Here is a 24995-nt window from a genome sequence, read left to right as displayed (position 1 = left end):
TTAAGTGGTTTTTTTTTTTTTTTTTGGGGGGGGGGGGGTGGTGGTTAGGCAGGGTAGGTAGGAGGGAGGGTGTGAGAAAGAAGGAGAGTGCATAGGCACTGTTCTTCCCCAAGATTCTATCAGTACAAAGGAAGTTCCTAAACTACTAAAGATCTAAACACTGAGATTTGTGATGGTCGATGGTTTGTCAATTGTGGTTAAATATGAAGCCTTATGAAGGAGACAACTAAATCCTGGTGAAATTGTGCAAATTGGGCAAATTTCTGTACAGAGTTGCTGTTGTTCACAGAGCTGGATACTCATTTTACTGAAAATGGCCTAAGAAAGGATGATTTAAAACATTCTGAAAAATCAAAAGAATAAAAGTGTGAAAGAACGTTAAAACCGTGGTCCGAACTTCACAAGATTCTTGAATAGATTTAGGCTACTTGATATTGTAAGAACTTTTCTTTCATATGCCAAAATCAGTTGTTGTAAGTTAAAATTCAACCATGGAGCACTTGCTCCATGATTCAACTGATCAAAAATGCAAACTATGGATACATGTATTTCACACTTCTTTGTGATGTCACTGAGTGTCACATGTACATTTTGTACGTTTTGTACAAACGCACTGTTTTTGTGTAATTTTTTTTAAATTTTTACTTAAAAAAGCTATATTTTATCATTTTACAAGTTGCTGAGGAATTCTATTTAAGAAACTTTGATATTTTGTGAAACAATAGTATTTTGTTAATGTCCGGACAAACTGTAGCACGAGTTACTGTAGCACGAGTTACCATGTTTTTTGCATGTCAATGTGAAATTAAGAAGAGCACATCTTTCTAAGGTATACCATACCAAACTTAGGCATAGTAGTTACTCATCTTAATCAATTAGACTTGATTGGTTTTTGTTTTAGGACACGGTAAAATTAAAATTGAGTAATTTTTTAGCATGTCCTCTGCTCGTAGCACAAGTTACCGATATTCAGAGCGGTCCCATGCATACAACAATGAATTTTTTACTCGTCAAATTACTATGAGGATCTAGCCTTAGATGTGGGCTTTCCAAATTCAAAACATTAAGATTCAAATCAAATATGTTTAATAACTGGAGCCTGAAATATGAAAAATGACACGATAAAGTGTAGCACGAGTTACCATGGAATTGCCCATATGTGCGCATTACAAGTCTTAATGGTTGCATGGGTGGCATGGTTGGCGTGTGCGTAAAGCGCTAGCCTCTCACCAAGGTGACCCCGGTTCGATTCCCGGACGGGGCCATATGTGAGTTGAGTTGTGCGTTGGTTCTCTGCTGTGCCACGAGGGTTTTCCAGAACATCCGGTTTTCCTCCCTCGGGAAAAATCAAACACTTTCGATCTTGGCTGTGCTCCGTGGTCATAATGGGTTGATGTGGCTGGCAGCCAAAGGCGCCCTTGCATACCTGCTTCTCGAACACGTTGTAGCCGCGTCCTTCGCAATTCAGCACTTAGCTGCGAGTAAGGATGATTAGCCCCCCAAATTATTATTATTATTATTATATTTATATCCAAATCCCACATTCTTACAACAAGTTTTACAAACTCTCCAGGGCTCGAATTTGAGGAGAAGATCGACAAGACCAAAGGACTTGTTGCTCAAAATATTTAGTGGCCCAGATTCTTTAACAAGACAGGAACAGTTTAACATGCATACTGTTTTTATTTGAACAAGCGCTATGACATACACAGTATGAGAGAAGATTTATCTTGTTCTTGTTTACATACTTCATTACTCTGTAGCAAATGCTTGTATCAATCAGACTCAAACTCAACATTTGAATATAACTTGTATTTGTTAAAGAATTATTACACTGCTTTTATGATTGAATAGAAAAACACAATTCTGCTGGCCCACGCCAGTTATGAGTTAATACTGAGGCAGACACTAAAACTGCTGTCCTTGGGCATGTGTTCCAGTGTAAAGTTTTAGGCCTGCTATCATATCTTCCAAGAATAGATTTCTGAGATGTTTTTAGTGTCAACCCATGTTTAAGTACTACAATGTGCAAACCATCAAATCTTACTGACCTGTCTTACTTTTTTGTCTTAGTCGCTTTCTTTATCCTGGAAGAGAGGCTGATGTTAAAGCAGATGATGGAGGAAGAGAAGTGCGAGATGGGAAATATGAACACTTTGCTAATATCAACGACACAGTGCAAGAGGAAATCAGAAAGCTCATTGTAGAAAGTAAGCTTAAAGTCCAATGTTTGAGATTGTTTTGTTTCTTCCAAGTTTGATGAAAATAAGCCATCTTTGATGACCTTTGTTAGCACCACAAATCTAGACTCATTGCTGTTTGGCCGATAACATCTTCAAGCTGTCTGAATATGAAAGTCTTACAGCGTGTACATGTACATAATCAAGTTACTAATACAATAAATAATGCTTTTTGAGATCAGATTTATAATGTGTGTATATCCTGCAAAACTGTACCTTTAAGGTAATATAACCTCACAAATGATGACACCAAAATAACATCAATATGTTGGCTGTTTGACGGTCATAAAGTGTATCAATTTTGAAGCATTTACAAAAATCTCACATCTTCTCAAAGTGCATTTTGACCTTAGAGGGCGCTCTTGTGAATTATGACGTCATTGGAATATTTTGTTTTTAGACCCTGATCGTACATTGATATCGCTAAAAGCAACTTCATTACTTTTGCCACTTTTAAATGACATGGTAGCCTTGCTCAAGGCAGTCGCATTATTCGCTCCGAAAAGACGCAGCTGTAAACCCACCCGCCGTATACCCTGTGCATGGTGTGTGCGATCACACCGAATGACCAACCCGTATACACACTGTCACATCGCACGAATACTGTTCGCACAAGTCATCGCACTCGTACACCACTAACCGCATGCGGAGGCCGTCAGGCCGACAGCCTTGTCGGATCTGTATCTTCCCGTTTTAATGTGTTGTATTGAAAAAATTCCAATAGTGGACGAAATTGGGGGGGCTCGAGGATATGCTAGTATGCAGCTCATGAATATGTATATCGTTCGTCAGACCTATCAGACAACACAGGATGTGAGGCAAATGAATTATTTATTTTGACGTCCAATCACGCACTTCCCTTATCACGACCTTTGGACCCTATCATGCGTCCGTGGTGGTGGTGTGTGAGGTAAACATGTCTCGTCTTTCGCGGGCATTATGGTAATGAGCTGACCGTGGGAACTCTTCGCTTATTATAGTAATGAGGTCAGTGGCTTCAACACAGATCCTACAAGGCTGTCGGCCTGACGGCCTCCGCATGCGGATAGTGTACGGGGGCATCGTGTCGTGCGATGTTACGCACAGTGAATACGGGTGGGTTTTACGCACAGTGAATACAGGTGGGTTTTTATACAGCGGCGGTCTTTTTTCGGAGTGAATAATTCGACTGCCTTGAGCAAGGCTAATGACATGGGGACTTCTGGTTTCGACCCTAACCGTAAGTAGAGGTCATGAGGTCACGCACACTGAATAAAATAAACCCCTAATTAATCCCTTCCCAATCTTGCAAACAGAGTCCTATAGTCTCTTGTGGCTAATTTGATCAACATTTTCAAATAGTTAAAATATAAATCTTTAAGAAGAAGTCACAGGATGTCATTATGACATCCCTCTTTTAAGAACACTATTGCACCAATGCTTTTCATTGCTTAAAGTTTCATTACATAATTAATGCTTGATTGGGAACAATGTAAACATTGCTTAGAACGCACACGTGTTATTTGAATGACTTCCAGAACTCTAAAACAGACAAATAAAAAAACAAATCTAAACAAAAAACTATTACAAAAGCAAGAGCTGTTTCGCTGCACTTTGCTTCGAAGCAGTTGATTACTGAAATGGTTTTAGAAAACTACTTGTAATTTTAGCCAAACTGCCACTGGTGTTAATTTCATATATTAGATTAAATTTCTTTTTTGAATTCTTAGCAAAAATGTCCCACCACTATCAATGGAAACGAGATTGAAAGCATAATAACTATTTGTACCAATCTTTCTTTCATAATTTCTTTGCAGATCCTACTGTTGGGCATACAGATACATTGCTTGCTGGTTCTCTTGCAATGGGACTTTGTTGTATCCTTTCAGTCTTAAATATTTTATATCATGCTTAATATACCTCATGTATAGAATCCTAAAAAAGAAGAAGATCTGATTGAATAAATATGGAGTCATGGAAATAGCTATGCCCCCTTTTTCTACCAAGATGACGTCATTGTGACTATGCCCGGGGTATAGTCAATTGACTATGCCCACCCTGGAAATAACGCAACTATGATATGTATAATGTATGACTAGCGTTCCGTGTCACGGCAAAACTTTATTTTGCAACCGACCTTTCACCGTAGTCAGTGTTGATGAATAGATGAATCTTTATTCGGTATATAAAAGATAGATGACTGCTTAATAATCAGGGCACAGTTAAGATTATAGGCACTCGGTGATGCAAAACCATGGCTATGCCCTCGGCTTCGCTTCGCTTATTATTATATGTGTAGTGTTACAGAGTATATATTGATCAGCAAGTTTGATTCTGCAAAGTGTTTTTTATCATGCTTTTTGGTATGTGTACGTTACACAGATTATATTGATCAGCGAGTATGATTCTGCAAAGTATTTTATATCTTGCTTACTGTTACACAGAGTATATATTGATCAGCGCCTATGATTCGGCAAAGTATTCTATATCTTGCTTTATGGAATGTGTACTGTTACACAGAGCATATTGATCAGCGAGTACGATTCTACAAAGTATTCTATATCTTGCTTTATGGTATGTGTACTGTTACACAGAGTATATTGATCAGCCAGTATGATTCTGCAAAGTATTCTATATCTTGCTTTATGGTATGTGTACTGTTACACCGAGTATATTGATAAGCCAGTATGATTCTGCAAAGTATTCTATACCTTGCTTTATGGTATGTGTACTGTTACACAGAGCATATTGATCAGCTAGTATGATTCTGCGAAGTATTCTATATCTTGCTTTATGGTATGTGTACTGTTACACAGAGCATATTGATCAGCTAGTATGATTCTGCAAAGTATTCTATAGCTTGCTTTATGGTATGTGTACTGTTGCACAGAGTATATTGATCAGCCAGTATGATTCTGCAAAGTATTCTTTACCTTGCTTTATGGTATGTGAACTGTTACACCGAGCATATTGATCAGCCAGTATGATTCTGCAATGTATTCTATAGCTTGCTTTATGGTTTGTGTACTGTTACACAGAGGATATTGATCAGCCAGTATGATTCTACAAAGTATTCTATATCTTGCTTTATGGTTTGTGTACTGTTACACAGAGTATATTGATCAGCCAGTATGATTCTGCAATGTATTCTATAGCTTGCTTTATGGTTTGTGTACTGTTACACAGAGGATATTGATCAGCCAGTATGATTCTACAAAGTATTCTATATCTTGCTTTATGGTTTGTGTACTGTTACACAGAGTATATTGATCAGCCAGTATGATTCTGCAATGTATTCTATAGCTTGATTTATGGTTTGTGTACTGTTACACAGAGTATATTGATCTGCCAGTATGATTCTGCAATGTATTCTATATCTTGCTTTATGGTATGTGAACTGTTACACAGAGCATATTGATCAGCGAGTACGATTCTGCAAAGTATTCTATATCTTGGTATATGGTAAAGTACTGTTACACAGAGTATATTGATCAGCGAGTACGATTTTGCAAAGTTTTTTATATCTTGCTTTATGGCATCTGTACTGTTACACAGAGTATATTGATCAGCGAGTACGATTCTGCAAAGTATTCTATATCTTGCTATATGGAATGTGTACTGTTACACAGAGTATATTGATCAGCGAGTACGATTCTGCAAAGTATTCTATATCTTGCTTTATGGTATGTGTACTCTTACACAGAGTATAGTCATCAGTGAGCATGATTATGTAGTGTTAATATTGTTTTTCTTTCTACTAATGACTTATCTTGCAATGAAAAGTTCTTTGACTTGCTTATGTTTCTCAGATGTCCACAGGGTTCAAAAAGCATGCCAAGGTAGGCTCGAGTATAGTAGCTACATAAGCATGCCAATGTAGGCTTAAGTATAGTAGATAAGCATGCCAAGGTAGGCTCAAGTATAGTAGCTACATAAGCATGCCAATGTAGGCTTAAGTATAGTGGATAAGCATGCCAAGGTAGGCTCAAGTATAGTAGCTACATAAGCATGCCAATGTAGGCTTAAGTATAGTGGATAAGCATGCCTAGGTAGGCTCAAGTATAGTAGCTACATAAGCATGCCAATGTAGGCTTAAGTATAGTGGATAAGCATGCCTAGGTAGGCTCAAGTATAGTAGCTACATAAGCATGCCAATGTAGGCTTAAGTATAGTGGATAAGCATGCCTAGGTAGGCTCAAGTATAGTAGCTACATAAGCATGCCAATGTAGGCTTAAGTATAGTGGATAAGCATGCCAAGGTAGGCTCAAGTATAGTAGCCAAGCATGCCAAGGTAGGTTCAAGTATAGTAGCTAAGCTCTATAAAATGATATCCACAGATTTCAAAAAGCGTGCAGGCTCAAGTATATAGATAAGCATGCCAAGGTGGGCTCAAGTATAGTAGCTCAGCATGTCAAGGTAGGCTCAAGTAAAGTAGCTAAGCATGGCAAGGTAGGGTCAAGTATAGTAGCTAAGCTCTATAAAATGATATCCACAGAGTTCAAAAAGAATGCCAAGGTAGGCTCAAGTAAAGTAGCTAAGCATGGCAAGGTAGGGTCAAGTAAAGTAGCTAAGCATGGCAAAGTAGGGTCAAGTATAGTAGCTAAGCTCTATAAAATGATATCCACAGAGTTCAAAAAGCATGCCAAGGTAGGCTCAAGTATAGTAGCTAAGCATGCCAAGGTAGGCTCAAGTAAAGTAGCTAAGCATGCCAAGGTAGGCTCAAGTATAGTAGCTTAGCATGCCAAGGTAGGCTCAAGTATAGAAGCTAAGCATGCCATGGTAGGCTCAAGTATAGTAGCTAAGCATGCCAAGGTAGGCTCAAGTAAAGTAGCTAAGCATGCCAAGGTAGGCTCAAGTATAGAAGCTAAGCATGCCAAGGTAGGCTCAAGTATAGTAGCTTAGCATGCCAAGGTAGGCTCAAGTATAGAAGCTAAGCATGCCATGGTAGGCTCAAGTATAGTAGCTAAGCATGCCAAGGTAGGCTCAAGTAAAGTAGCTAAGCATGCCAAGGTAGGCTCAAGTATAGAAGCTAAGCTTGCCAAGGTAGGCTCAAGTATAGAAGCTAAGCATGCCAAGGTATGCTCAAGTATAGTAGCTAAGCATGCCATGGTAGGCTTAAGTATAGTAGCTTAGCATGCCAAGGTAGGCTCAAGTAAAGTAGCTAAGCATGCCAAGGTAGGCTCAAGTATAGTAGCTAAGCATGCCAAGGTAGGCTCAAGTAAAGTAGCTAAGCATGCCAAGGTAGGCTCAAGTATAGTAGCTAAGCATGCCAAGGTATGCTCAAGTAAAGTAGCTAAGCATGCCATGGTAGGCTTAAGTATAGTAGCTAAGCATGCCAAGGTAGGCTCAAGTAAAGTAGCTAAGCATGCCAAGGTAGGCTCAAGTATAGTAGCTAAGCATGCCAAGGTAGGCTCAAGTATAGTAGCTAAGCATGCCAAGGTAGGCTCAAGTATAGTAGCTAAGCATGCCAAGGTAGGCTCAAGTATAGTAGCTTAGCATGCCAAGGTAGGCTCAAGTATAGAGGCTAAGCATGCCAATGTAGGCTCAAGTATAGTAGCTAAGCATGCCAAGGTAGGCTCAAGTATAGAAGCTAAGCATGCCAAGGTAGGCTCAAGTAAAGTAGCTAAGCATGCCAAGGTAGGCTCAAGTATAGTAGCTTAGCATGCCAAGGTAGGCTCAAGTATAGTAGCTTAGCATGCCATGGTAGGCTCAAGTATAGTAGCTAAGCATGCCAATGTAGGCTCAAGTATAGTAGCTAAGCATGCCAAGGTAGGCTCAAGTATAGAAGCTAAGCATGCCAAGGTAGGCTCAAGTATAGAAGCTAAGCATGCCAAGGTATGCTCAAGTATAGTAGCTTAGTCTGTTATAGGAAAACTTTATACATCAGCAGAGTGAGGGTTCCAGTCCAAGTCTTGACACTTCCATCCTTAAGCAGGATAATGAATTGTTACCCCATCGTTCTGTGGGTGGGAGTAAAGCTGTATGTCCTGTGCGTTGTGTAGTGCACATAAAAGAACCCAGGGTTTGCCTGGTGTTTTCTAGTATGGTTGGCTGCAAATTACACTTCGCATCTAATGTAAATTGTTACATATGGTGCTAGGTTGATTAACAGATCTGATAGTTATTTCAAACTTAGTTGCATATCTGGAACAAAAAACTAAAGAGTGCATAGAGATGCCTTCTGGTGTGATAAAGCACTAGGGATACATGTTAGAACGGCTTGTTGTTAGTTTTCAAGATTGTTATGGTATTTTCTGAGATAATCAACATTGTATGTGTGTTGTTGTTTTTTTTCTTCATTTTGGGTCTTTGTTTTTCATTGAAATTGTGATGAATTGATTATAACAATTTTATTTTTAATCTGTTTTATGTTTTAGCTGGACAGAAGATTAATTCAAGGCTATTGGTAAGTACATGTACCTCAGCACTGAAACAATTCCCATTTCAATAAGACAGTTTATAAGACATTGAGAATACTTTGGAGGGACACCTAGACAAAGGTACTAGAGAGCTTGTTATGCTGGTAGTTTTAGAGCATTTAAATATATCATGCAACATATTCAGATCAATGTATAATTAGTGTGTAGTTTAACATTATACAGTTAGTATAAGGGAATCAGTTCATCAATACTTCTGAAGTAACGGAAAGTTTGTAAAACTAAAGGTTGTATTAAAGCCATTACACTTTCGGTACAGAAAAAAAAAAAAGTTCACAGATTTACAAATAATTTACAGGGTTTACAGAAGGTAATGGTGAAAGACTTTTCTTGAAATATTGTTCCATGAAATGCTTTACTTTTGAGAAAACATTAAAACAATATAAATTCTCGACAGCGAGAATTACGGATTTATTTTAAACACATGTCGAAACGTACACGGCGAAACGTGCGGAAACAAGAGTGGGTTTCCCGTTATTTTCTCCCGACTCCGTTGACCGATTGAGCCTTAATTTTCACAGGTTTGTTATTTTATACATAAGTTGTGATACATGAAGTGTTGGACTTGGACAATACTGTTTACCGAAAGTGTATTATGGCTTTAATGTGGGTTCACAATTTGTTGCAGGTCATTAAAGCTGCAGATGACAATGCTTCTCAGTATATGAATCTAATGAATGTTATCTTCACCGCACAGAAACAGGTAATTATGTTTCTACTAAAAGACTTGAATCTCATGTTAAGAAATCTTATTTCCATGGTACTTCCAATTAACATGGCGTCACATTTGTTGTTCATCCCTACAAAGTGTAAATACAATTTTAAAGGTGAGTAATTAATTAAGGCTCTGTTTCTGAACTTGTTGCATTTCTTGCAACATTCTTACTTTTCACATTCTATTATTATATTATTCCACTGATATAAGGAAAGTACCACTTTACATCATTTATTTTTCAATGTTTCAAAGTGATTATTTGTTTTATTTGTACACTGTTTCATGAAATGAATAAAGTCATTAACCTTAAACACAATCATACACAGTGTAAAAGTTAACTTGAATATACTTGTAAGAAATACAGCCTAACCTAAAGGCTAAATAATGATGTCACGCTACCAGCATATGACTCGATCTACGAGGAAAGGTTAAAACTGAAATTTAGATGCAATATTTTTTATTATCCAACCCATTTATTCTCTTACTGCTGTATTTTAAATCACTGTGGCACCAGATTATATGTAATGTACCACAGAAACAACAAATGTACTTTTATAAACTATCAATTCACAAGGGCACAACTTTACTGTGAAAGTAGCAGAACAAGCCACAGTAAAGTTAGTATAGTTCCTTGGTTAGCATGAACTTTGTGGAATTTGTATACTTCCAATAATTTGAATCCAGGGGTGTTATTTCCCTAGTAATTTGTTATGTGGAAAATACACCATTTTGCTCATCCTTCACTCTTCTTTTGTTTCAGAGCATTCCAATTGATGCCTGCATTTTGGAGAAGGACTCGGGCTTATTACAACAGGTAAAAATTGCTGTCATTGAATAATCCAGTGGATTATTGGTACAAAATGACAAAATGAGATAAATTAACTGGCGATAGAATACAATCCCTTTCTGATGGGTTTAGACCAATCTGATATATTTAAGGGAACAAATGAGCACTTTTTTAACAGGTATAAAAATCGTTAACTCACTAATATAGTGGATTAAGGAAACAAAATGAGCTCTATTTACTGGAAGTACTGTTTCCTTATTCCTCGTTCAGGCCTGTGACCTAACCAATGGTGTATACCTCCAAATACCTCAGATTAAGTGAACAAAATGAGCTCTATTCACTGGAAGTAATGTTTCCTTATTCTTCTTTCAGGCCTGTGACATAACCAATGGTGTATACCTCCAGATACCTCAGATTAATGGTCTTCTGCAATATCTGCTGGTGAGTTCAATTTAAATGGAAAAAACACTTTTTTACTGAAGCACTACATTTATTGCCCTTTTTGCTGTTCAACAAAACACCTAAACTTTATTGACTTTCGAAAAGATGATAGTTGTTAAGCCCATGTAACATGGCATACCGTTTCTGATTGTCCTTCAGTGGTTATGGGTACAGTGGCTTAACCAGTGGGGTGATGTGGTGTGTGGGTAGAGGGGTAGCAAAGGGTACTGTTTCTGACTGTCCTACAGTGGTTATGGGTACAGTGGCTTAACCAGTGGGGTTGATGTGGTGTGAGGGTAGAGGGGTAGCAGAGGGTACTGTTTCTGATTGTCCTTCAGTGGTTATGGGTACAGTGGCTTAACCAGTGGGGTTGATGTGGTGTGAGGGTAGAGGGGTAGCAGAGGGTACTGTTTCTGATTGTCCTTCAGTGGTTATGGGTACAGTGGCTTAACCAGTGGGGTTGATGTGGTGTGAGGGTAGAGGGGTAGCAGAGGGTACTGTTTCTGATTGTCCTTCAGTGGTTATGGGTACAGTGGCATAACCAGTTGGGTTGATGTGGTGTGAGGGTAGAGGGGTAGCAGAGGGTACTGTTTCTGATTGTCCTTCAGTGGTTATGGGTACAAAGGCATAACCAGTGGGGTTGATGTGGTGTGAGGGTAGAGGGGTAGCAGAGGGTACTGTTTCTGACTGTCCTACAGTGGTTATGGGTACAGTGGCTTAACCAGTGGGGTTGATGTGGTGTGAGGGTAGAGGGGTAGCAGAGGGTACTGTTTCTGATTGTTCGTCAGTGGTTATGGGTACAGTGGCATAACCAGTGGGGTGGATGAAGTGTGAGGGTAGAGGGGTAGCAAAGGGTACTGTTTCTGACTGTCTTACAGTGGTTATGGGTACAGTGGCTTAACCAGTGGGGTTGATGTGGTTTGAGGGTAGAGGGGTAGCAGAGGGTACTGTTTCTGATTGTCCTCCAGTGGTTATGGGTACAAAGGCATAACCAGTGGGGTTGATGTGGTGTGAGGGTAGAGGGGTAGCAGTAGTCTAGGTAGCAGAGGGTACTGTTTCTGACTGTCCTACAGTGGTTATGGGTACAGTAGCATAACCAGTGGGGTTGATGTGGTGTGAGGGTAGAGGGGTAGCAGAGGGTACTGTTTCTGATTGTCCTTCAGTGGTTATGGGTACAAAGGCATAACCAGTGGGGTGGATGTGGTTTGAGGGTAGAGGGGTAGCAGAGGGCACTGTTTCTGACTGTCCTACAGTGGTTATGGGTACAGTGGCATAACCAGTGGGGTGGATGTGGTTTGAGGGTAGAGGGGTAGCAGAGGGTACTGTTTCTGACTGTCCTTCAGTGGTTATGGGTACAGTGGCATAACCAGTGGGGTTGATGTGGTGTGAGGGTAGAGGGGTAGCAGAGAGTACTGTTTCTGATTGTCCTTCAGTGGTTATGGGTACAGTGGCATAACCAGTGGGGTGGATGAGGTGTGAGGGTAGAGGGGTAGCAGAGGGTACTGTTTCTGACTGTCCTACAGTGGTTTTGGGTACAGTGGCATAACCAGTGGGGTTGATGTGGTGTGAGGGTAGAGGGGTAGCAAAGGGTACTGTTTCTGATTGTCCTTCAGTGGTTATGGGTACATTGGCATAACCAGTCGGGTGGATGAGGTCTGAGGGTAGAGGGGTAGCAGAGGGTACTGTTTCTGACTGTCCTTCAGTGGTATTGGGTACAGTGGCATAACCAGTGGGGTTGATGTGGTGTGAGGGTAGAGGGGCAGCAGAGGGTACTGTTTCTGATTGTCCTTCAGTGGTTATGGGTACAGTGGCATAACCAGTGGGGTTGATGTGGTGTGAGGGTAGAGGGGTAACAAAGGGTACTGTTTTTGATTGTCCTTCAGTGGTTATGGGTACAGTGGCATAACCAGTGGGGTGGATGAGGTGTGAGGGTAGAGGGGTAGCAGAGGGCACTGTTTCTGACTGTCCTTCAGTGGTTATGGGTACAGTGGCATAATCAGTGGGGTGGATGAGGTGTGAGGGTAGAGGGGTAGCAAAGGGTACTGTTTCTGATTGTCCTTCAGTGGTTATAACCAGTATCATACATGTCATAACTACTTCAATTTAAGCTATTACAAAACTATTTGTTGTCCTAAAACTGCAATGATGTTTCAAAATAATTATTATCATAAAACCTTACTTGGTAACGAGTAATGGGGAGAGGTTGATAGTATACAAATATTGACTGCTTCAAGTGCTATGGTTAAAACTATGACTCCCAAGGTGATCCCCGAAGCGTTCTATTTTCCTGAGGCGAAGGTGATCCCCGAAGCGTTGTATTTTTCCGAGCCGAAGCCGAGGGAAAATAAAACGCTCCGGGGATCACAGAGGGAGTCATAGTTTTAACCATTGCACGAGTAAAAGCATTCAATATTTATTTTATAACACCCCAAACATTTCTAAATACTGTACTTTTAAGTTACAGACCTGATTGCTACAATCCACGGATGATCCGAAATGGTTACAGACTATTAATTTATCATCCTCAGACACGCAACGGACGTCTGGGTACTGCACGCTGTGGGATAGTTTTCGGACTAGCACACGGCAAACCGATGCACTATCACACGGTAAACCGATGCACTATCACATGCCCGCCGTCTAGTAAAACTAAGACATATCATGTGACGCGCTCTAAACCAATGAAAAGGTAGAATATTGGTAAGGGGTGTTATAATATAAAACATTGTGAGAAACAGCTCCCTCTGAAGTGACACAGTTTTCGAGAAATAGGTAATTTTCTATGAATTTGATTTTGAGACCTCAAGTTTAGAATTTGAGGTCTCGAAATCAAGCATCTCAACTTCGTGTGACAAGGGTGTTTTTTTCTTTCATTGATATCTTGCAACTCCGACGACCAATCGAGCTCAAATTTTCACAGGTTTGTTATTTTATGCATATGTTGAGATACACCAAGTGAGAAGACTGTTCTTTGACAATTACCAATAGTGTCCAGTGTCTTTAAAAATGAGTAATTTGTTTAATTATAGTGGGTATTCCTGCCTGATCCAAGCCTTCGAGAAACTCTTGTATTACCTCCATCTATTCATGTGGACTATAGAGCTGCCTGCTTCTGCCATCGTACACTCATAGATATTGGTTATGTCTGTTCAGTTTGCTTATCAAGTGAGTATTAAATTGCATTAGGTTCATTAGCTAGGTATGTGTTTATTCACTCTGCTGCATAAATGTTGGTGCGCTGTGACACTGGTGTCCATGAGCAAGACACCTATCTATATTTGCTTCTCTCCACCCAGGGGTAAATGGTTACCTGTGAGGGAGGAGATGGTTGTTGTGATTGATTTAACTTACAAGTGCATGTTTGTTGCACAAGCTGTAAAGTCCCCAGGGAGCTGAGATCGTTTAAGGAATTAAAAACCGGGTGTGAAAACCGTGGTATAAACACAAATTATTATCATGATTATTATTTATTATTTATTTTTAAACATACACTGAACATCTAATCCAAACCTCCCATTGTTATGTGCATAATTTCTTTAGGTGAAAGAAACATTTGTATATTTTTTTTAGACTGTTTGTGATGTTAATAATTTTGCTGAAGTACATGTCACTTTGATTTCATTCTATTTTCTTTACAGTTTTCTGTACGTACAGTCCCATCTGTTCCACTTGCCAGTAAGTGTATTTTAGTGAAAATAATCAAATTAACTTGCTGTTGGATCAAACTTTATCGTACTGAATAAAAAAAAAAAAAAAAAATACCAAATAAGAAAACATACAATAAGGGGAATTAAGGGTAAAAGAAAACCTTTCGTTGGTGTTTTTAAACGATTTTGGTATTTTTTGTTATACAAAACACAATGTTCACAGATTCACATTAAATTTACACCGTTTGAGGATAATGACAGAAGAAAACGTACCTTTAAGTTGCTGAGGTGCTGTAGTTTTTGAGTAATGAGTAAAACACTGTAATGAAAATACGCTTTTACATGCTAAAATAATTTTCGTCTCATGATCACTGAGACAAAATTATTTTCATGACATTGATTTACTCATTAAAAAAAATATGCAGCACCTCGGCAAAAAAAACCTGCAAGTAATATTTTCAGGAAAGCTTTCCACCATCAATATCTTCAAACTGTGCAAGTTTAATTTAAATCTGTGGATATTGTGTTTTTTTTCCTACAAAGAGTACATAGACCCTTTAAACAAATATTTACATTTTTCTATTAATATTTTGTGTCAGTTATAAAGGTATAATGACCCATGTTTTTGGGAAGGGTGATTTCATTTACCCCCTTCTTACATACAAAAACCATCATTAATTAATGTGGTTTCCAATGACATGGTTTTACGTTTCTTTACAGCACTGCTTTTAAGTTGAAGACTGCTCCTGTATTAAGAGCAAAGAAGAAGAAGAAAACGTCTCTGCCAGCCACCTGATTGCTTCAACAAATAAACAACTGCAATGCACAGGCTTAGTATGTTTGAGTATGTTTGATCCCCCCTCCCCTGCTTACTCTTGAAATGTTGCATATTTAGGAAAACACAACAGTTGTACCTTTGTTATTTTCAGATCTACCAACAGACCAATAGTTTAAATTGCTCTATTCAGTGAGTAATGGTGCCAATTATGACAAAGTGTTGATTTCCCTGAGTTATACTACTTAGTTCAATGTGAAAAATATTATACCATTCTAAAAAATATTTATCTTAACAAGAAACAATCTGCAATTTCTGTCAACTGGGTTTTGCTGTCTAAAATGATAGGTATTAATTTAAAGTCACCTGGAAATAGAATTTTTTTTCTTTCAAACATAAGAGTATATGCTTACGAACAATAAAACAATTTTTTTAGTAATTGTTTGTCACGATTTATATGTTTAAAAAATATATAAAGTTGTTTGGGGGGCTGACTCCGCCTACCCCTTTTATGACGTCAATCGAGGCAGACTTTGCCTGCAATGCGTATAGTAAACACACGTGCAAAGTACACGTACGTCAAGTCGTGAGTTGGTACATTTCAAAAAGTGTTTTTCTACATTCAGCAGCAATACACCTTTATTTTTGAAACGTACAAACTCACGATTTGGTCCATACATGTACTTTGCAATTGTGTTTACTCTACGCATTACAGGCAAAGTCTGCCTCGATTGACGTCACGAACAGCGCCCTCTCGGGTCGGGGTCTACTCTTAAATTTGTAAATAACATAAGAACTGATTTTTTAAAACCTTAGCTAACTGTTTATTCACATTCCACTCATCAAAACACATATATTAGTGACAAAAGCTTTATTTTGGAAAAATTCCACTTCCAGGTGACTTTAACAAAAAATTAACAACCATGTATAAAACTGTCACATGAGCCTATATCACAATACCTATGTGTGATCTCAACTGTTTATTAGTCTTATGTTAGCCGAAGGGCCATGTCACAGTACAAATCACTATGGTGATATTAACAACTGACCCGACAGACATAATTAATTATTGTATTTTGAACTGGAGCCCAGTGGGGTGCAGGCAGACTCTAAACCTGGTTGCTAAAGTAGCATAATTTATGACATTCCCCCTCCAAGCAATCCATCTCATCCCTGCTGATGACAAGCCTTTGTCATAAAGTATTGTCATAAAGTATGTTTCCCACGTGGGGTGCTGACAGACTCTAAACATGGTTGCTAAAGTAGCATATGACATTCCCCCTCCAAGCAGTCCATCTCATCCCTGCTGATGACAAGCCTGTGTCATAAAGTATTGTCATAAAGTATGTATCCCACGTGGGGTGCTGACAGACTCTAAACATGGTTGCTAAAGTAGCATATGACATTCCCCCTCCAAGCAGTCCATCTCATCCCTGCTGATGACAAGCCTGTGTCATAAAGTATTGTCATAAAGTATGTTTCCCATGTGGGGGGAGGCAGACTCTAAACCTGGTTGCTAAAGTAGCATATGACATTCCCCCTCCAAGCAGTCCATCTCATCCCTGCTGATGACAAGCCTGTGTCATAAAGTATTGTCATAAAGTATGTTTCCCATGTGGGGGGAGGCAGACTCTAAACCTGGTTGCCAAAGTAGCATATGACATTCTCCCACCCAGGCAATCCATCTCATCCCTGCTGATGACAAGCCACTGATGACAACCCATTGTTTCAAATGTGGGGTGAAGACAGACTTTTTAATTATCACCAAAATGATCGGCTCCAATAGTCCATGATTTTCATTATTGGTGTTGTGAGATCATTGTAGGTTCAGTTTTTCTGTTCGGTGGGCCGTATTTGAATATCATGAACCTGTATACAACCAGAAATGAATAAAAACAAAAACGAAACAGTTAGAGAGGATATTTAAACATGAAGATTATAATTGTGATTGTTTTATTCTTACCTCAGAGAAGTGTTTGCTCTGAGATCAGCCGAAGGGACTGTTTACAAACCTTTTTGTGCTAGGCCCTGTCTAGCGATTCTACAGGCCATTATAAGAATTAAACTCGTATAATCTTCACGTGCCCATATACAGATGGACCACTCTCATCCTGTCTTTCACAGAGATTACTCAACAAATTACTTTCTTGGCAAAGTTGAAGGATTTAAACATTACATTACCCGTGATCCATAGAAAAGAAAGAAAATCACTCTTACTTTTTAGTAAACTTAAAAGTTTCACCTTTATTATTTTGACGATATATTTGGTGGTTCAAGAGCATTTGATTTATACGAAATGATTATTTGTTGCCTGTGTGAGGAAGTGTGTGTGACAAATCCATACAACCATTGTTCTTCTTTTTCTAGCAACATTTGTATTTAACATCTCTTATAACATTCGTATTGTAAAATATTTTTCGAGAATAAATCTGTTTCTTGTGTCGAATAACACTGATTGGAGATATCAATAATGTCATTGTCTCACCTGTACATGCTGTGGTAGCTCTAAGATGTATCGTATAGTGCTGGAGATGTTTTCTGGTTGGATACACTGTTTAGAAATGAACAGTTTGTAAATGTTTCGTTTTTCGCATTTAGCAATAAAACAATCTTATTTTTCCTGACATTGGTCATTGTACAAAATAAAACGCAGAGGTATCTACTAGTAAGAGTTCCAAAGGCTGGTTTTGGAATTGTTACTTATTCTGGTCATGTAATAAGGGATGACGAAAAGGCAATGTGTAATTCTGAGCAAACATTATAGTCAAAAGATCCCAACGCAGTCAAGTTCTGTTATCCCTAAAGCCAAACATGCTTTTCATGGGACCGGGTATTATGTACAAATCTGTGTTGTTATTAAAGGAACACGTTGCCTTGGATCGGACGAGTTGGTCTATGAAAAGCGTTTGAAACCGTTTGTTATGAAATGCATATGGATAGAAAGGTGTTTTAAATGTAGAATATAATGATCCACACAAATATCACTCAAAATTGCACGGTTTTCATTTTACGTCGCGAACTAACACGGCCGGCCATTTATGGGAGTCAAATTTTTGACCCCCATAAATGGCCGACCGTGTTTGTCGACAGGGTAAAACGAAAACCACGCAATTTCGAGGCATATTTGTGTAGATCATTGTATTCTACTTGTACATCATCTTTCTAACCATACCGATTTTATAACAAACGGTTACATGGCACTTTTCAAAGACCAACTCGACCGATCGAAGGCAACGTGTTCCTTTAAGGTACTTGACGACTCGCCCCAAACCTTGCCATCATTCGGTTTCAAGTCTCCAGAGGCTCTTTGGGTGCTGCTCGGGCATATTATACTACTTAAAACAGCTACGGGCACATTCTACTACTTGAAACAGCTACGGGCATGTTCAACTACTTGAAACAGCTACGGGCATATTCTACTACCTGAAACAGCTACGGGCATATTATACTAAACTGCGCCAATAAAGTATCTAAACACTTACAAATAGTCAGATTTATCGGAACCTGAATTAGTATGCCAAAGAATAATTATTCATTTCTATTCACCGTTAATTTCTGCACATTTTGACACATCTTATGTTGCGCTACGATGTTGTTGGGTGGATTTATGGGCACTTGAGTGGCTTAAGGTCGAATTTCAAAAGTTGCAAAAGCCCCTATTCACCCCAATTCCAGAAGGGAACTCACACAAGCCTCACACACAGACAAAATCAAGACAAAAGACACAAACTCGTTTCGTTTACTTGACCATGAAATTTATGGCCGTATCTTTAACTCTAAAACTGCTGATATCCTGTCCTCAATACTTGGTGTGTCCTCCATCACTGTTAACGGCAAGGAGTCGTCTTCTCATACTCCAAACGAGACATCTGATCTGTCCCTGGTCAATCCCCTGCCATTTCCTGATCAGGATGCGTCGCAATCCCTCGAGAGTGGTGTCAGGCTTGATGGACTTGTTCACTTTCTTCTGCTGCAGAAGTCACACTCGGGCGGCCACTCCTTCGCAGGTTGTCCACATTTCCCTGAGCTTGGTAGCCATTCCACCATTTTACTGACCGTTGCTGGTGACGTTCCAACTTGATGAGCTGCAGCTCGAATCGACATACCGGCTTCTATCAAACCAACGATCCGTCCTCTTTCCTGTTTGGTCAGTTGAGCCATCTTTCCATCTAACCCATTTTGTTGTATGCCTCCCATCTTTGACCCCTTTGCTTGGTTATTGACAATTATTGCTGATGTTCATCGCAACCGATTTATCCAAAACGCGACAAACAAATCATTTATAAAGGGCGGGCAAAAGAAACGCTGATCTTACTCGTCACAATACAACGATTTAGCTTGAATAGGGGCTTTTGCAACTTTTGAAACTCGACCTTAAGCCACTCAAGTGTCCATAAATCCACTAAACAACATCGTAGCGCAACACAAGATGTGTCAAAATGTGCAGAAATTAACGGTGAATAGAAATGAATAATTATTTTTTGGCATACTATTTCAGGTTCCGATATATCTGACCATTTGTAAGTGTTTAGATACTTTATTGGCGCAGTTTACTTGAAACAGCTACGGGCATATTATACTACTTGAAACAGCTACGGGCACATTCTACTACTTACTAGAAACAGCTACGTGCATATTCTACTACTTGAAACAGCTACGGGCCTGTCTAGCATACCTAGTGAGTTTCAACATTTACCTGTATTAACTTGTACAATGCCGTAGGTTTGGCAGGATTATCTGGGTACATTCTGGATGCAAACTCAGTCTCTACAATGCCAGGTGATATACTCTGTAAAAAATTATACCAATTGGGATTTACAGGTAAGCAAAAATAGACATAAGCGGATTATATAATTGTGTTTTGGGTGTGTTTCGATTGATAAAAATTGCCTTGGGTTCAAGTAAGATAATTGTGTTTAATTTGACGTATGAAAAATTCGTTGAAACCAGTGTTGGTGACTTCGATCGGTTGCCATGGCAATTCTACATAAAGCATATGATATGTATTATGCCTCACAAGGCAAGACATAATGAGGTGGTTCAATTTAGTTTTTTAGTTTGCGGCATTTGCTACTCGTGAAAGACACCAAGTTTATTTACTTAAAATGTTTCTGAATACCAATTAAATGATGAATTTAAGTTGCGCATTGAGCCGTTTTCAAAGAAACTATACGATCAATATTGAGCCGATACCTTAAATAACATGTTTTTAATTAGGAATTTTTATTTTATTTAAAAATGTATTCATTTAAAACATTTGACTTAATTTGTGCACAGGAAATAGAAATATGTAATGTTACCGCGATTCGGATCATTGATCCTATTTCTCTGAGTTCTTGCCGCACCCCTTCAGTCATAGCACTCATGGCAAACTTAGTTGCAGTGTGGAAATGGCTATCTCGACTTGCAGTTACCTTGTGACCAGAAATGCTTCAGTGGAAAAAACAAGAACAGAAAACAAGATCATCTGATATCTGTTTACATCCCCCATTACAATACCTCTCATCTGATGTGTAACTTCGCTAACTGATAATGTTATGTAGGCCCTATAGTTGTAACTACTGAGTATAGTTTCTCTCAAAGTTTGGCTAAAAAGTTGTCTGTGTATGTAATAATTAAGGCTATAGTTGATTGGTCGTTTTAAAACGCCGGCGTATATACAATTGCGTTGTTTTGCTGATTGTCTTCCTTGTTTTGTTTGTGTTTACAACTAATGATAAATGCACATTATCTCCATCAGTACCTGTTGATATTGATAATTTGTCCGTCATCGGCACCCTTCTGTGCCATCTGCCGGATTGACTCTCGTGTGCAGATTGCCACTGCTATTATGTTAACCTCAGAAATAAAAAACAATAAACATAGTTTAGTTATGCAACTAAATTGGCGACATCAAATAAAGCGAAATTGTTCTGCCCGACGATCTTATAATTACATTTAAATCAATAAAGGAGAACTAAAGGAACTGAACTTACAGGAGGACCCATCCGCATGCTCTTTACCCGCTTGCAAAGAAGTAATTTTTGTGAGTATATATTAAATATGTTAATTTTAGAATCCTTAAAGTTCTTCTATTCTTTGTGCAATGTGATGTCTGTTTTGTAAACACTGAATGATCCACTTGGGTTTAAAGATAATCTCGAAGTCGAATTCTATCCGACACAATCAAACGTATACATAGTACTCGCCCTCAGTTTATCTTGTTGGCTGACGATAGACATAGGTACCGCCGCTTTTATTTGTTTCTGCAGATTTAGAGGATTCAAACCAATCACTTATCTAAGTATTAAAATGTATGCAAGTCAATGAGGAAATGGCAGGTGGACGGGATCTCTGTTCAGTTCTTGCTTTTCACGCCCCCAAGTAACACTACCGACATAACTGTGAAACTGCCCCAATAAAGTATCTCAGCACATCAAAATGGTCAGATATATCGGAACCTAAATTAGTATACACAAATAATAATTTATCCGATGCACTGTTATCTTCTGTGCATTTGTATATCTCTTTTGTTGCGCTACGATGTTGTTTGGCGGATTTATGGGTACTTGAGAGGCTTAAGGTCGAATTTCAAAAGTTGCAAAAGCCCTGTTGTTACGAATAAGATCAGCATTATTTTTGCTCGCATCAAAGTACCGTAAAGCAGTGATCAAGTTAGACGTCCGAGGAGCTGCTGCAGAAAAAAATCAAGAACAAAAAATGATTTTTTTTCTTGATTGTTTTCGGTGTAATGCTTGTGCGAGTTCCCGTCTGTAATTGTGGTGAACAGGGGCTTTTGTAACTTTTGAAATTCGACCTTAAGCCACGTGTCTGTCATAAAACCGCCAAACGCCGTAGCGCAGCAAAAGAGGTGTCAAAATACACAGTAGATAACTGTGAATCGAAATAATTAACTATTTTCCACACACATTTCAGGTTCCGATAAGTCTGACCTTTTGTAAGTTTTTAGATACTTTACTGGGGCAGTTTACAATATTTATAATAAATTTACATCAGTCATGTGTTTCCATTTCTGTGTATCTCCATCCAGAAGACTAGCTGCATGTGAGAGACCAGCGTTATTGATGCACACATCTACTCCTCCAAACTTCTTCCAAATAACATCAAACATTGCTAAGATGTCCTTTTCTTGAGATAAGTCGCATTTGATAGGATGAAGAAGCCCAGTGGCGGATGCTTCCTTAAGAAGAATCGAGTCGTCCTGAATAATAAATTAGTTCATTTTGGTTGACATTTTGATTGAATGTGTATGTACCGATCGACGTATCTCATTGCAGTGAACAGGGCCTGTGAGCAGGGCCTGCGAGTGACCAGGTGAGAGGGAGTATTTCCCCCGGCCTCGGGAAATAGGTCCCTCCCCTGGTCACTCAAAGTCCCTCGGGGGAATAGACGTACAGTATTTACCCCTTATGTGTATAATTGTGTGCTCCGTGGTCATGGGGTGAGGTTGCTTTATTCTATACTCGGAATGCTCATGATCTTGCCCACAAAACGAGCCCCTCTTTCATAGCGCAAGTATGTGTGTATTAATGTGTATGCATAATTTGATTTGCACACAGTGTTCTGAAAAATTGTTGTATATAAGGTTCCCACACGCACTTCCTCAGTAGCAAAAGAAATACAACAACATTGGAAAATCGTAATCGCGCATGCATTCATGTACCGTTTTGGTTAAACGATTTGTTACACAAAAATAAAGTTATTTTAGCCTAAAAACAAAAAACGACTAATTTCAATTTATAATTTTAGTGAACAATTTAAAACATATTCTTAAGTCTAGAATTTTAAAAACATTTTTTTAAATTGTACTGTTTGGTAGCACCAGATTAATCGTGCTTTAAGCAAAACCAGTAGTAAAAAAAAAGAAGAGAATTTGAGGAGATTTGGTCTAGTGAAAACATTCCCCCATTAAAAAGGTGCATTAATCAATGAAGCATAACATCATGATACTGAGTGAATTGTAGGTATGAACCATGTAGTCTTATAGAGCAGACTCGTTGTTAATTAATGATAATAATGATAGTAAAACGCATTTTACATAGCATCCTTTACTCCAAAAGCGCTTCAAAGAGGTTAATAATAAGCAAGTTAAGAAAATACAGATACATTTAAATAAATAGATTCGAATTACCATAGCACTTACACTAATCGGTAGAGACACAAGACCCAAACGCAAGCTCAGGGCCTGCTCAGTGAAACGGACCTAATAAAACAACGTTTGCTATAATATAAGCATGGATAAAGGATGAATGTAGTAAAAGAACATTGTATACCACCTCTATAGCTTTTGCGTTTCTTGCACATCCGATCACTTTCATTCCTTGTTTGACCAAGTCATGTGCCACTGCTTTGCCGATTCCAGAACTTGCCCCTGTCACAAGAGCTACCCGACCTGCCCATCTCTTCATTGTTAGTTCTCCTTGCGATGAACTCATCACGACGTTTAGGAAAACACCTTTAGTACCTGAAGTATCTTGCAAAAATTGTAAGTTTGGAATACATGTAGGCCTAAGTTTTGAAACACCAATTTTAACGCTAAATATTGTGTTCGCTTACACTAGCTTGCCACTTGTGTCATAATAGATTTACATCGGTGGCTGCACGTCGCATGCATCATTGCGTCTTGGCTGAGCTTGACAATAGACTCGACCCTCGCTTGGGTTTACAAAAGGCCAAGTCACACAGTATAGTCAATTTAAGCCAAAATATGGCTTGACAAAATTGCAACAGAATTATTGTTTTTTGCAAGTGTCTCCTGAAACCAAGGGAGCCGGGGGTGGGGCGGCCCCCCTTCTTTTCCACCACTTTTTTTATTTTTTATTTTTTTCATATTATTTTTTTTACGTCGGGAGGGGACACCACAACAATTATTATTTCTTATTTTATTTCATTTTATTTATTAATTTATGATTTTTCTTTTTTTACCCGGACCGGAAATAGCCGGTACGGAGTTTTTTCCGGGGGGGGGGGATGAACCCTGTTAATAGAGCTGTAGCTCTATGACCCTGTTAAATCTTTAGGTAGGTGCGGATTGGGTGACATTTTCTGACAACAACGCATCGATGCGGCGGACCCGGTAGACTTTAGTCAAGGCGCTCGAAAACAGACTATAGCTCGAAACTTGTGACATATCCGCTCGCGCTGGTCGTATTCGTAAGTGATGTATACCATCCGGGTTTGCCGCGAGCGCCTTGATTATAGGCTACGTACCTTGTCGATTGCATTGTATATTCTGGTTCCATGACCAAAGATTCCAACAGGTGCCAGTCCACATAACATAAAGTGCTTGTAGGTATTTCATCGCCTAGAATGTTGTTAAACGTCAGCAGTAAGCCAATTAATAATAATACTTTAATAACACAAACGCTTGCTGACGATGTACTTCAGTTTATTGTCAACAAGAGAGAGAAGCATCTCGACTGAAAGACTCAAGAGATGTGTGTGATTAAAACTTTCCAGGAGTCCCACGTCACTGTACATACATTTTCCAGTAATTGGATGACTGATATTGATCAAAAATGCTTAAAAATTGTTTCTTGAACTGTGTATTTAGGCACACGGAGGCTTGATTTTTCGACACAAAAACTCGAAAAGCTCAGAGCTTCGCCCCTGGACCCCACTAGGGGCCGTACGGCCGGCCACTGGCCCCAACCATTAAATTTCTTGGAGCAAAAGACAAAGTATTATGACTACAAAACAAAGTTGTGCCCCCCCTGGATCCACGCCTGCTGTTGATCCAAACAACCCAATGTTGGAAATTGTTTGTGCCCCCCCCCCCCTTCACACTTTTTAAAACCTTCCGGCGGGCCTGCTGAAACCCTCTTAAAAGCAGTGGACACTATTGGTAATTGTTAAAAACTATAGCCTTCACAGTTGGTGTGTCTCAACGTGTGCATAAAATAACAAACCTTTGGAAATTTGAGCTTAATCGGTCAACGAAGTTGCCAGATAATAATGAAGGAAAACTAACCCT

The 24995-nt window shown here is 39.0% G+C and overlaps 2 protein-coding genes across 5 annotated transcripts in view; one reads left to right on the top strand and one right to left on the bottom strand.

Annotated features, from left to right (window-relative positions):
• Window positions 1-17471, top strand: part of LOC139939161 (general transcription factor IIH subunit 3-like) — a 67239-nt gene extending 49768 nt beyond the window's left edge. For all 4 annotated transcript variants that reach the window (XM_071934925.1, XM_071934928.1, XM_071934927.1 and 1 more), the window contains 10 exons: window positions 2074-2210; window positions 4037-4096; window positions 6029-6058; window positions 8598-8626; window positions 9286-9360; window positions 10133-10186; window positions 10532-10600; window positions 13630-13765; window positions 14239-14275; window positions 14968-17471. In XM_071934925.1, the coding sequence (XP_071791026.1) occupies window positions 2074-2210; window positions 4037-4096; window positions 6029-6058; window positions 8598-8626; window positions 9286-9360; window positions 10133-10186; window positions 10532-10600; window positions 13630-13765; window positions 14239-14275; window positions 14968-15043 (703 nt within the window). In that variant the 3' untranslated portion in view covers window positions 15044-17471. The remainder of the gene's footprint in view (window positions 1-2073; window positions 2211-4036; window positions 4097-6028; window positions 6059-8597; window positions 8627-9285; window positions 9361-10132; window positions 10187-10531; window positions 10601-13629; window positions 13766-14238; window positions 14276-14967) is intronic.
• On the bottom strand, window positions 16792-23569 carry LOC139939163 (dehydrogenase/reductase SDR family member 11-like). The gene is made up of 7 exons (XM_071934929.1): window positions 23299-23569; window positions 22014-22223; window positions 20766-20860; window positions 20323-20452; window positions 19719-19811; window positions 17508-17573; window positions 16792-16891 (listed from the first exon to the last, which is right to left on the bottom strand). The coding sequence occupies exons 1-7, from the start codon at window positions 23455-23457 to the stop codon at window positions 16850-16852; spliced, it is 795 nt and encodes a 264-aa protein (XP_071791030.1). The 5' UTR covers window positions 23458-23569; the 3' UTR covers window positions 16792-16849.
• Window positions 23570-24995: the final 1426 nt, after the last annotated feature.

Source organism: Asterias amurensis, chromosome 6, assembly GCF_032118995.1.
Source record: "Asterias amurensis chromosome 6, ASM3211899v1".
In the NCBI taxonomy this organism is placed as follows: domain Eukaryota; kingdom Metazoa; phylum Echinodermata; class Asteroidea; order Forcipulatida; family Asteriidae; genus Asterias; species Asterias amurensis.
The sequence above is the reverse complement of the archived record's forward strand: the minus strand, read 5'-3'. Positions and strand labels throughout refer to the sequence as shown.